General features: G+C 36.5%; 1 protein-coding gene across 1 annotated transcript; it reads right to left on the reverse strand.

Moving 5' to 3' along the window:
• Positions 1-3,595: 3,595 nt before the first annotated feature.
• On the reverse strand, positions 3,596-4,715 carry LOC108965996 (fibrinogen C domain-containing protein 1-like). Its single transcript, XM_018928690.1, has 3 exons — positions 4,445-4,715; positions 3,864-4,388; positions 3,596-3,803 (listed from the first exon to the last, which is right to left on the reverse strand). The coding sequence occupies exons 1-3, from the start codon at positions 4,678-4,680 to the stop codon at positions 3,662-3,664; spliced, it is 903 nt and encodes a 300-aa protein (XP_018784235.1). The 5' UTR covers positions 4,681-4,715; the 3' UTR covers positions 3,596-3,661.
• Between the last annotated feature and the right edge of the window lie 8,685 nt (positions 4,716-13,400).

A 13,400-nucleotide genomic window follows, 5' to 3' on the forward strand; every position in this document is an offset into this window, starting at 1 on the left:
CGGTCTCAAAGCACACAAGTATTAAATATATTAATTGAATAATTTTCCTAACCATCCTTGTTGGGATTTCGTACCTTTTGATTTGCAACACATGGACACATTTTCACCGCGAGACCATACAGTGTACGGTTAAATACCATATTTGCTCTTCCCTATTTGTTTTAAAGTGTTTTTCATCAATTTGTAACACAAACCAGCTTGTAAGCTTGTACTTCGCGTAGTCCAACAACAAGTGTGGCTATCGAAACTTTGATCACACCAAGATACAACCATTCCCTACTTGCCGCAGCTATCTCTCACCATAATCCTGCAATCGGTAGTGCGCACTTATCTGCGTGCTTTGAGTTTCAGCCAGCATGCACACACACGCAAACAAAAAGCCATTGAAACCGCGAAAATGTGTGCCCGCATACGCTGTGCGCCTTGCCTCACTTGGGTACGTGCTGCCGAATTCGAGCAGTCAGCAATTTACAGCTAACAATAGCCTGTGGCATGAGCACCCTCTCATATTCAGCGTATTTCAATGCAAGTGATTTCTCATTGTTCGCGTCAACGGAGATCATCAGAAGTTGCTAAACAATAAAAAGTTTGACCAGCGATGGGGGGCGGCGATATGCTGGCGAAGGTGTATAATGGCACCACCATTGATGTGGTCGATTTCAATAGCCAAAATTTGAGAAATTCGCTTGTGCAAACAGTGGTGTTATGGAAATTTCAGAAGGCGCGGAAAACAGCGAGAACTTATAGAAACTTTACGCGAAAACTTGTCTAATTGGCATAACTAGGCTGTGCGGTAGTTGAAGTCATCGAAAAGAGCACAGGGCTCTTCAAATAAATTGGCTTTTAATAAATTGACAGTAATTAATAGTTTAACTGAAAAGAGTTTAGAAATATGTAACACGCAATGAATTAAATATTTGGAATGTTGAAATGTTTACAATAATAATAGTAATAATCTTCACTGTGTACGAAGAGAGAGTGGCAAAAGAGAACATAGTTTTGTTACACAAAATACAAGACTGATAGTCTAGATAGGCATATCTCGTTTTGAACGACCTTCCATCTCTTCAATTAATGAAAATTAAAAAAGAAAAAGTGAAGAATATGGCGCATGAAAATCGTAATTCAACTACTAGAGAGATGGCAAGAGAGCACGACATATCTCGCGAGTACGTTCGAAAGATTTTGGTTGATATCTTGGGTATGAATGGGTTCTTTTTCGACTCGTCTCGTTAAAGAGATTTTTTTTTTTTTAAAAGGAGTACGATTGTGACTGAATATAAAGCCAAAAATCTAGATAATACCATCGATTAACCACCGTATTCACCAGAGTTGGCTTCGTGTGGTTTTCTCTTGTTATCCCAAACTAAAACTTCCCCTCCGTGGAATTAGTTTTCAGTCGATCGAGAAGATAAAACAAAATTCTCTGAAGGAGCTGAAGACCATTTCAAAAGGTTCTTATGGAAAGTATTTCGAGAACTAAAAAAATCGTTGGCATAAGTGTGCTACAACTGGTGAGAATTACTTTTAAGGCGACAAAATAAATAATGATGAATAATTACATACTTCCGGTTTTATTTACAATTTCCGTGGTGGTCCCTGAGTAACATTAAATGACCTGTTAAAGCTCTTAACGAATGCGACCTCTGACGCAAGTCGAACTATGATTTCGGGACTGAAGCATTTAGATTTGGTTGAAATCTCGGCTGGTGATCAAAGTAAGACCCTGACATGCCACTGAGTACCTTGCTCACGTCATTATTAAGGTGATTTAGTAAGTGTAGCACTCGCTCTTTGTGCTAGTCGGTTCTGAACGTATGGCTCTACTCGTATAATGGCCCCTCAGTTTTTGAGATATCGGTAAGAAAATTCTCACACATTTTTTCTCACCACGAAGCTACTCATTGGTCGGAGCCGTCAATATCCGACAAGTATAGCAAATAGCTGCCTTACAAGCTGATCGATCGGTATCCATCTATTGTATGGACAAGTTTTTCATTTGAAAATTTGGCAAACATCATTACACAAAATAACGGTATAATATCTGAAGCATTTCTTCAGATCGGACTACTATAGCATATAGCTGCCATACAAGTCGATAGTTGAACATCAATAATAAATAGAAAATCCTTCCAAACTTTTACCCGACCGTCACCGTTCTCTGGGTGTGTGCATTGCTGTGCTGCTGTTGTATAATAATACATTCATATTGCTATGGTAGTTTGTTGTTCTGTATAAATCACAACTATAATTACAGAGCTATACTAATTTCATGCAGGTGTTGCACGTGCGATTAATCATACAGCTCGGCAACAGCCTGCAAAAGTTCTAGTGACCAATTTCATTTATCATATGTGCAATAAAAATATTGTCCTACGCTTTGGTGTTTTTGGTGTTGCTGAAAAAGCTATTTATCTGCACACAAACGAGCATGAGTATATCTAAAGCAAACTCGGAAAATTTGCGGTTGAATCTTATATGGTTAGTGTGGCATGCCACATGTGAATTTAATGACCTTTCCGCTTTACCGCACACATATCGCGTGGCTGAGGCAGTTGACGCAGCGCACACGGTAAGGACTAAATGGCCTCCGTTCTGGCAACCATGTGTGACTATTATTTGCATGTCGACACCTTTGCTCACTAAAAAGCAGAAAAAAAAAATAAAAAAAAGAATCATTTAAATTTCAGTACAAAAAAGTCCTTTGCTGCAAAACGTAGAATTAACGCTCAGCGAGTCAAAGGCCCCGCAATGGCGAAGGACATGAATTAAGTTGTGTGCGTGTGCGTTCTCCCAAGTGTCAGTGCATGCGCTCGTATTCTTGCGCATGTAGTCGTGTTCTTATATATGCACTTGTCTCTATAAGCTTGCGTGTCCACAATTGTCTTTGTGCGTGCGAAATTAGTCAAAGGTGCGACGACGGCGACGAGGTGTGTGTAAGAGACCTTGGGGTGTAGTGGCAACGCCGTCGTATCGTCATGTCACGGAATGCCGGTTGTCGGTTAACTGCGCAGCATCGGTGCATTGTAAATTGCTCATTGTGCACATTTGCGTCAACGGAATTTCTGCAGTTGCAGTTTGCTGTTGTGGACACTGCCACTATTTGTCTCAACTCTCTTAGCCTGGCTTTAAATGAGCAAATATTTTTGCGCTTTCTTCGTAAACAGCGCTAGTCATTGAATATATACCATTATATACTTAATCTAAAGCAAGTGAAAGAAACACGATAGCGGTATTTCGAAACTCAACGCTGACCAGAAGTAAACAGCGCCACACACTGCAAAGCAAATGTCATAGTTCTGACATGGAATTAAATGACTTATTTTCAATCCCCGGGCGTAAAAGATGAACTAATAGGTCAACGTGTTTCGACACCTGAAGAGGCGAATAAAGCGGTTTCCAGTGAATAATATTTGCTTCCATTCTCTAATCTCGCACAATAAAAGCAACTCTTCTGCCCTCCACGTGAAATTCAGTAGTTACAAAAGCAAATAAATATTTTTTCTCGCTTTGAAATTTCACATTTTTGTTAAATTGAAAGCATTATTTTGTTCTTATGAGAATGTTAATCAAAAATTACAATAAAATCGAAAAATTGACTAAGACATTAATAAAACATTTAATTAATAACAATTTAATTCTTTTCACATAATATGTAAAATCATTTGGCCTTCAGTGACATGCGTCTTAGGCATTTCTCTGTGGGCCGTATCAACATTTGCGCTGATTTCAAAGATTCATCCATAGCTATGCTGAACCATTCGACGCCAGTGCTCGTTTGTCCATATGCTCCATTAAGATGACTACAAGTATGCACATAAATTTCAAATACACGTGTCCTAAGCTAACGGTGCTGCACTTACCTATAGTAACACTTTTTAAACCACCAGGCGCCTTCGAAATATACAGCACATTTACGATCATTATCATGATCACGAGTGGTGAACTTTGCACCCAAGTGATATTTCAAGCTATCGCCAGCAGTGCCTGCATAAGTACCCAATATTCTAAGAGGATAGCCCTCCGATTCACTGCCGACTACAAATTCTGAGTAGCGCGCATAATAACTTTCACCACTATACTTCTGCATTTCGATATAGAGCTCATGCTGACAACTACTGGTGAAGGCATGTAGTTTTTCCAAACCAATCCAGTAGTTTTCATCCAGCACCCCGAAACCGCTCTTATACTCCCGCCAATCTCTATCAAAGTCCACGGCATCACTGACACGTCGTTGTATAACCAACCAACCACCATAGTCCACCTCTTCGTTACAGTATACGGCAAACGGTGTGTCACTAAACTTCTCCAATGTAATATTGTAAACACCAGTTTTGAAGCTCTCAGCTGCTGCTTCCAAACAGCTTGAAGCCACCGACTTTCGCACACTGTAATTTTATCTAAAATAGTAAAAATAATCTTTACTAATAATAGATTGCAGTACCTCAGCTGTTCTTCAACCGATTGCAGTTTGGTTTCAATGAGAGATATTTGTGCCAAAATAATATCTTCCCGCTTTCGCACATCTTGCAATTCTTTAATAAACGTTTTAACGACATCTATTTGCACATCACAATTATAGTCATAAATTGTGCTTGAATCTAACGTTTCACCGCAAACATTTTCAACGGGAAACCACAATAAATAATGTACTGACAGGAACAATATATAGCGGAGCATTTTAATTTCTGCGACGTGCTCTAAGCGACTGTTTCGTTAAAGCTAAGCTGGCGTGCTCACAACTCTTTAATATTATCACCGTATTATACATGGACGGGTATTACCTACATCTGTGATAACCTCCGAACTTCTTTGTTATCATTTTCGGCTCACAGCAAATCAAACACATTTTTGTGAAGCTCAGATCGCTGCTTTCGTTTGAAAATGTTTCCAGTGTTCAGCAGAGTTCCGATTATTTATGATTTACGCGAATATTCGTCAAGGGTAAAACCAATGAGTAAAAACGAAAAAAAAAACTATTAGAAATGAAGCATAAGCGTAGTATGTATCTCTGTCAATTTTTAATGTATACTTTCGCATCTGAAGTAAAGAATATTGATCGCGCTTAAGAATAGAAGTAGGATTACCACTCGAGTAGAGTACTTGAATATGTAGTTGAACTGTTGCAAGCGATTTCGAAAGTGCATCAAATATTAAGCAAATTATACTTCCAATCAATTTCAAGAGTTGCCTATTTTTTTTGGGGTCTCAGGAACAGAAACAGATTTTAATAATCAAAAATCGTTTCTTTCTCTTTCTATATAAACTGCATCAAGATCTATATGCCTTTGCATGTGCTGGAATTAATTTTCGAAACACTTTTGCCACTCTGCTTGACTTGTTTCCAAAACAAGCGTTCTAAACGCATCAGCCGTCGCTTCACTTGTCGTAAAACGTTGACATATTAGTCTATCTTTCATGTACGGGAATCAAAGGGAATCATTCAGTGTCAAGCCAGTAATACAAGTATACGGTGAATGACTCATCAAATACTTGTTTTAAGTGCACAAAAATGCAACTTTGGAATCGATATGTGAGAGCCAGCATTGTCATCTTGATGAGTGATCTATCTTCGGTGGTTGGTCTTGCCAATTTCTTCAAAGCCAACTGTCATTGAAATTGTCGTGTATCTCTCAGAATTTAATACTGCTTTTGAAGTTGTAACCGATTTTACTGAAACAGAATTATGATATCGTAAAATCGTATTTATCAGGTCGCTACTTGCGCATTGAACAAGGAGACAGGTATTCTATACTTAGAGAAATAAAAGCGCGGTTCCACAAGGAAGTGTGTTGGGCCCTCTTCTTTATATTCTATTCATGCATGTCCTGCCAGTAGCCTACAATTATATGTATAACACCCATATCATTTGAAGATGTGGCTGCTCGGAAAGAATTCGGAGTTCACCATGCCACAATAATCGAAGAAAACTCTGAACATAAGCTTCGGCTCAGCTTTGCCACGATAGTCGGAAAGTATCAGGATTTCATGAAATACAGAATTACTGGCGATGAATCTTGGATCTATTCTTACCACCCAGAAACAGACGATCATAGCCGTTAACGCGATGCTTTTTTTTCGAAAGATTTGGTGACTTTGGGAAAAATCAAGCTTTCTCTTCTCTGATACCCACATTTTCTTTTAAAATAGTTTTAACTACTTCTTCTGATATTACAACGATGCCAGTAAGATTTTCCACCATTTCGACTATTTTATTGATGAGGTGATCATCACTTGATGTTGATTGAATTTCCTTGTCGAATAATTTCACTAATCGTAAACATCGCCAAAACCATCTAAACGTGACCCAAAATGTGCAATACTTTTAATGAAGCTTGGTGAAAAAGTTTTCTAAAAAATAATATGCTTTTGATCAATGAAACTTGCAGAGTACAACATATCCGGTTATACATGAACATAGCACTCCTTTACTTGTTTAAATTTATTATTCTTATAAGCTAAGTACGAATGTGTTGCATACAAACATATCTTCGTTGAATCGTAGTCATAATGTGGGCATGATATTATTTAAATGCTGAGCTGCCTTTTGTTATAGTTATAGAAGATTTGTTTAGTGAAGCGTAATCGATTAATCTAATAAACCTTCTTTATTGGTGAATACAAACATTTGCGAATTGTATGCTTCGCTAATTCCTCAATGTAATTTTGAATAATAAATTCATTTGCATCGGTATGCAAAACGGCGTGCAAAAAATAGTAAGACTTTTTAAAATATACATTTTGCGCGAAAATCCATTCGTCCAATTATTTTTGTTCTAAGTTGATATGATTCTCAGTGACAGCTATGCCAACTGCTACATCAAAATAGTATTTAGTATAACTGGTCTTTCTGAAGTGTAGAAAGTGCATTCGGCGATTAATAGTGAAATTATTCAACGAAGAAGTGCCATTGAATCTTGTGTGCGTTATCAAATTTCTGATGACGAAACTTTCAGAATATTGGAAAAGGCCTTCGGTGATAACGGCTTCTCACGAGCAAGTGTTTTACTTGTGTACAAATTATTCAAAGTGGGTTGTGAACGCGTTGACGATGAAAGGAACTGGTGCATAAGAATCAACGATTAACAGCCAGAGATCTTACTAGCATCATTGGAATATAGGAATGATCAATAAAGATCTTTAAACATTGGGAAAAGAAAAGCACGATTGGTTCCAAAATCACTAATTTTTTTTTCTAAAAACAGCATCGCAGCAACGTCTGTGAAATTATGTTTTCCGACGACATAGATTTTGAAGAATAAATTAAGAATTTTAAAGTCATGAACAAAGTCTTACTATTTTTGGTCTTAGTCGTGAGTTAAACCTTAAAACACGCTCAGCTAATTCGTGTTTTCGATTAAATATTTAAAGAAGCTTTACTTTTTATTCACATTTTCTCACTGCTTTGAATGCTTTTTCGCCTACGATTTCCTCTAAAATTACTTGCTTGTGTTTAGACCGAAACCAAAATAGAATTTCTCACAGCCTTACTTGTGCGTTTGTGTTACTTTGTTTTTGCGAAAAAGGTGTGTGTCACTAGTATTTATCGCATATCGAGTTTCCAGTGAACCATTGCCTTCGGATCGTTCCATAAATGTTGTCGTTTGGTCTCGTTTCTTATTAATTTCAAACCTGCGGCATATACATACAAAAATTATGCTATACGTAATGTTGTTTCCAACGAATTTTATTTCTGCTGGCTATCAATATTTCTAGTGCTTGCAGAATTCCTTATGCGAACTGACTTTCCCATTAACTACTTAAAGGCTTATGATACATAAAATATAAATATACAGATAATAGGAAAATTTGATCTTTTGTATGGAAAGCTCATTTGGCGTAAGATATATTGTCTAAGGCAATAAGGTAGTCTCTGAAGAAATCTTTCAGATCAGATCACTAAAGCGTATAGCTGCCGTACAAACTAAATGATTGGAGTCAAGTGCTTTGTTGGAAAACTATTTTATTTGATGAGATTTCTTGACAAAATTGGCATGAATTATTACCTAAATCAATAATGTAATCTCTGAAGAATTTGTTCAGATCGGATCATATGAATAAGCAGAATATTGGATCAAGTTTATGTTTGGAAAATTTTTTTCATCACTACCATAAGTTTTACGAGAGCAACGACTTATTGCAAAGTAGAGAAATTAAAATGGTTAATTTAAGCACTTACGTGTTTCAAATAAAACCATAATTTAGTGGCACTTATAAAAATAACAACAAACATTGCACGATTCCTAATATATTAAGGCTGAGCTTAATAAATTTATAAAGCAAATATTACACAAATAATAAATTGAAAAATTGAGCTTTTATTTTCCAAGTTACTCGAAATGGTAAACATGTACAAAATGAAGACTGTTCCGTGTCAGCAAAGAAAAAACCGTTAAAAATAAACACTTGCTATAAAAGCTGCAAAAACTGCAATCACACCTTCACAATTTGCTGCGGCTTCAACTGCGGTTTCCATTATTTCTATTCAGGAATATACATATATGCCCAAGTGTGCGTGTATTTTCAGGTATATGTATGCTATATGCAAATATATTATAAGTGCAATATTTACCAGGCGTTATGCCATTGAATGCACAGTCATATATTGTATCTACTCAGTTGTTTATTCATTATTCATTGTATAATGTTTTGTGCTGCATAAATATGTAGGTATTGCTTTTCGTTGTTGTTTTACTGCTAAAGTATGCGGCAATATGTTTTGTGTTTGTGTGAAGCCGCAAAGATGCATAGAGTTGACGTAAAAAGCGCAGCTGGACTGCATATAAACTAGAGGTTGCAAATGCACTAGTTGCATGCAGCATGGCTTGCGGTAAACGTGCTGTATTTTGTTTCAAAAATTATGGAAAAAACGATTCGATTGTGACTACTTGGTCACAAAACCTAAAGTTGCGTCTATGTGCATAGCTTTGCATTTTACTGGCAGCAGCGAAATTTAGGTTATTCTGCTACTGCTTAATTCAAGCGTTTTTATGTGGCTATTCTAATGCACACACTGTGTCTACCTTTAGTATATTTGGTACAATCCTCTTATTTAACTGCAGGCGTAAAATGTGACGCGAGATTTTAGTAATATTGCTCGTCTATTAGACAAAAAATTTTGTAGATATTTATAGCTTATTCATTTAGATATATTTTAAGTAGAGTTACTTGAGTTAGGCCTGGCTGTCTATTCGTCGGGAGTTATAAAATAATGAGTTTAAGTTTAGTAGCCTTTACGAAATCTCTAATTGAACACAGCGCAATAAATCAAAAATTCTCGAATAATAAAGCTGAGATAAGTAGATTGTGGCTCGTTCACTAAATATTTTTAGTTTTTTGGCATAATGTAAACACAATCTTTTTATTGAATGTTGAAATGTTTTACAAAATTTCGTTCAGAAAGAACGGAAGTAACCCATATGTTATGCTTCGAAATTGATTGTAAGAACTTTCATGTGCTTGTGAATGGTCGCATTAAAAAAATTAAAGCTATCAGCAATCTGCCTAGTTGTTATACGAATACTTGCATTGAACAAAGACATTAAATTCTTCACATCGGCTTCAAAATGCCTTCCATGTGGTGCTACTTAAAGATCGAATTTTGCACCAAAATTTCGGCATTGGCATCTCGCTTCACATCACATACAAGGTTGTTCAATAAGTTTTGTCGTTTGATAAGAAAAAGAAAATTGTATGATTTAAAATACCCATTATTATTCAGTATAATCTTCCTGAACACTAACACACTTGAACCTATTGTGGATCCATTCCCGGAAGTGGAAGTGAAAATCTCGAAGGTCTGCAAAATATGCTTCAAAAGCCGTCATGTCCTCTTCTTTTGATGAAAAACGCTTGCCAAGCATAAATTTTTGGAGTTCTGAAAACAAATAGAAGTCGCTGGGGCCAAATCTAGTGAACACGGTAGATGCTTCAACAATTCGAACTTTAATTCATTGATTTTAGTCATTGCCAAAATGCTCTTGTGATACAGTGCATTGTGCTGTTGAAAAACGATTTTTTTCTTTTGCAAACTGGGTTTTTTTTTCATGAATTTTTTTCCCTCAACTGGTCCAAAAAGTTGTAATAAAATCAGAATTAATTATTTTACCAGTTTGCAATTAATCGACAAACAAAATTCCTTTCGCATCCCAAAAAACTGATGTCATAAACTTCTAGGTCGATTTCCGGACACGAGCTCGTTTCGAAGCCGAACAACCAGGTACACATCGCCCTTTAGCCTCCTGTTTGGTTTGAGGATGATGATGATAGCTACAAGTCGCATTGAGAGTGATGAATCGATGCACAAAATCCACTTTATGCTTTTTAAAACGCTCCAAATGTTGCTAAGGAAGTCGCATTCGGAAGTAGTTTTGCTCCATTGTTAGCGAATTTCACTACCTAATGAGATGTGTAGTGTCTCTAAAATACCTCTCTCAATCATTCGACGATCTTCTCAAACCATATCCTGTAGTTTGGCTATGATTCTGGTGTTAATGCGCTTTTTAGGCGTCCTTCACTTGGACCGCCTTCAAGGCTTGGACGATCATGTTTACATTAAGCAAGCCATCTTTCTAATTGTAGGCAAACAATCATTATACACTTTTAACATTCGTTCGTGAATTTCTTTAGGTGCTACATCTTCCAAGAATAAGAATTTTATCACTGCACGATATTCAGTTGTTTCCATTGTAAAAAAAATACTGTGACATGGCGACACTAAAAGCTTGAAAAAAAAAGAATGAATTAGCAGATTTAAATGAAACATACGTTAAAAAAGCAACATCCTCCCTTATCAAACAACAAAACTTATAGCGCAATCTGATAAGTTTCGCCAGGTGTGAACTGCATTTTTACACTTTTGATAATGAAACAGTAAAATATACTGTTTTCGGGCTTCCATCATTAGGACATAAAAAAAAAAACAAAAAAAAAAATAAAATAAAAATTCACAAACAAGCCTTACTGCCTTCAAATAAATATCGTTAAAGCAATTAAGTGTGAAGTTGGCTGCGAAAAAAATCTATAATCTATAATCAGCTCTTGTCAACAATCTTATCAGCTAGGTTTATTCTCTCATTCACACTTGAGCGCTTCAATAAACAGGATGCTCGGAGAATTTCTTGTTTGGCTGTATTCAATCTCGGCTTTCCTTGCTCACACCGGAAGTTCTGCTTTTTGACAAGCTTTTCTTAATTTTTTAGTTAGAAATTCAATATAGCGTTATGTTAAAGCCTCGTTAGTTGCATGCTCTTTTTGTAAAATCTTTGCCGCAGACGAACGTCATTCATTTGAAGTCGCTATATTATAACGATGAATGTATAGTTAAAAAATTTCCGTTTAATTGTTTCAACTTTGAACTTACATACATACAAACGTAGATCTATTTTCAATGATATTTTCGCGAAAAACGTCTGCTGCACACTTTGCTAAACCGGCAGCTCAAAGACTCAAATGAAACTCAGCCAACTAAGTCGCAATTCTTCAAAAAGCTTGCGGCGCAAAAATTAAAATGGCGAAGCGAAAGTTTCGTTGCGCCTTTCAGCCAAACTTGAAAAAATTTAATAACGAAGTTTTCAGCCTCAGTTGATCACTACCCTCCGCTGTTACTATTGCCCGCTCTCGGCTGCACACATGTTTTTAACGCGAGCGCATTGCAGTAAAAGTCGTATTTTTAGCTTTCGCTTTTTTAATAAAAATAGAAGCACTTTCTGTTGCACCTCGCACTTAATAGCAAAGTTTTCTCGAGTGTAAATATTTTGACGCCTAAATGCAACGCACCATGCACAAAATTGCCAACTAACTAACTCAGCCAACGCTCGCGCCCCCAACCGACCAATCCACCGCCAAAACAGACTTAGCAAGCAACTTCATGTTGGCAATAGCGTCACAAAAAAAAAAACAAAAAATAATAATAAAAAAATAAAAAAAAAATAGGATAGGGGTCGCTTGGTCGCTTGGCGCCAACACACAGCCGACATAGCAATACTGTGGGGGAACTGGCGACGATAAGTGTAAGCGAAAACAGCGGAAACAAAGCAATTCGAGAGTTCGAATTGGTTTTGAGCTTGGCGTCCGGCGTCCGGCGTCGGGCGCTTTTACTCTGCAATGTTAAATAATTCCTTGTTGTCGGGTACTTTTGTGTAATTACAATTATTTGTAATGTAATTGCTGATTGCTAGTTTCGCCGCTCGCTCTGAGCGCGACTAGTTAAAGCTGCGCCAGACAGCGCGCAACCGGCGCAGAAGCGTGAAATCGCTTACAACTTATAATCAGTGTAAGCCAGTGTGAATAATTTGAATTCGTCGCTGTGCACTTAGAAGAAAAGCGAAGTTGTAAGGAAAGCAAAAAAATGATGGCCAAGCGATATTTTAGCTGCTTGAATATTCTTGAATGAGGAGCAAATTGCTTGGTTCTTCGGCAAATATGCGAAACTTATTATGTACGACGACGTACAATTTGCCAAAAGTTAGTGATGTGTAAAAGGAGAATGCTGGCATGATAAATGTTGAATAGATGAATATGAGCGAGTAAATGTAAATTTTAGTATTTTATTACAGTTTTTCATATTTGAATGCTAATGGACACAAATATTCTCGTGTATTTTTTCCAGAATTCCGTCTGAAAAAGAAGAAAATTGGAAATAAGCCTTCATCCTCCCGCAGTTCCACTCTGAAGAAACTATTAAAAGTTATACATTATTTCTAGTGAACCACAAAAATCATAAAATTACAGTAACCAGTACAATATGCTCAAAAAAATATATTTTGGAGAGAAAGGCAACATTTTTAAGAACTTGTATGCATTTCGCAGTGGGGAGAAAAGAGTTTGATATCGAACTTTAAGTCAGATTGAACAGCTGAACTTCGAAATCCGAGATCAAATCGAGACCAAAATATAACACTCTTTTATCTCATTTCTTTTAGCAGCTTTCTCTGACAAGGGGGGCACAAAGACATGATCGTTCTTCAATACACAGTTGCCCTTCAATTCATGTAATATTGAATATATACTAGTCCTACTATTGCCCATAGTTGTCTCAATTTCAAGATAGAACACAGCACGATCTTGCTATGTCAGCTTCAATAGTTTCTGATTTTGGATGATCTTCACGAAATTCGCCTTGAAGTGTTCGAAAAGCGCTCGTATGTCAAAACGTTCTGAGTAGAATATCAAACTTGACGATGAGGTTGTGAGTTGTAATAAAAAAAGGTAACCTACGTACGTGCTGCTGGTAAATACGTTAGACGCGCGTTTACTTGCATTATAATTGTTTAAATATTTATTATTTTAATGATGCTTAAAAAAAAGTTTATATACTTAAACATGGACAAAGTAATGATAATTTAAAAATAATATTCAAATGATTATTCAAACTTAACAAAATTATATTTTTGTCACAA

This window comes from Bactrocera latifrons, unplaced genomic scaffold, assembly GCF_001853355.1.
Source record: "Bactrocera latifrons isolate USDA-ARS-PBARC rearing strain unplaced genomic scaffold, ASM185335v1 scaffold_153, whole genome shotgun sequence".
Taxonomy (NCBI): Eukaryota; Metazoa; Arthropoda; class Insecta; order Diptera; family Tephritidae; genus Bactrocera; species Bactrocera latifrons.

What these genes read in the sequence shown, in the direction of transcription:
- LOC108965996 (XM_018928690.1), bottom strand. Translation starts at nt 4,680, where the DNA reads ATGCTCCGCTATATATTGTTCCTGTCAGTACATTATTTATTGTGGTTT. An exon ending in TCGGTTGAAGAACAGCTGAG is followed by an intron (nt 4,389 to 4,444) that starts GTACTGCAATCT and finishes ATAAAATTACAG; the next exon opens with TGTGCGAAAGTCGGTGGCTT. An exon ending in TTTAAAAAGTGTTACTATAG is followed by an intron (nt 3,804 to 3,863) that starts GTAAGTGCAGCA and finishes GCATACTTGTAG; the next exon opens with TCATCTTAATGGAGCATATG.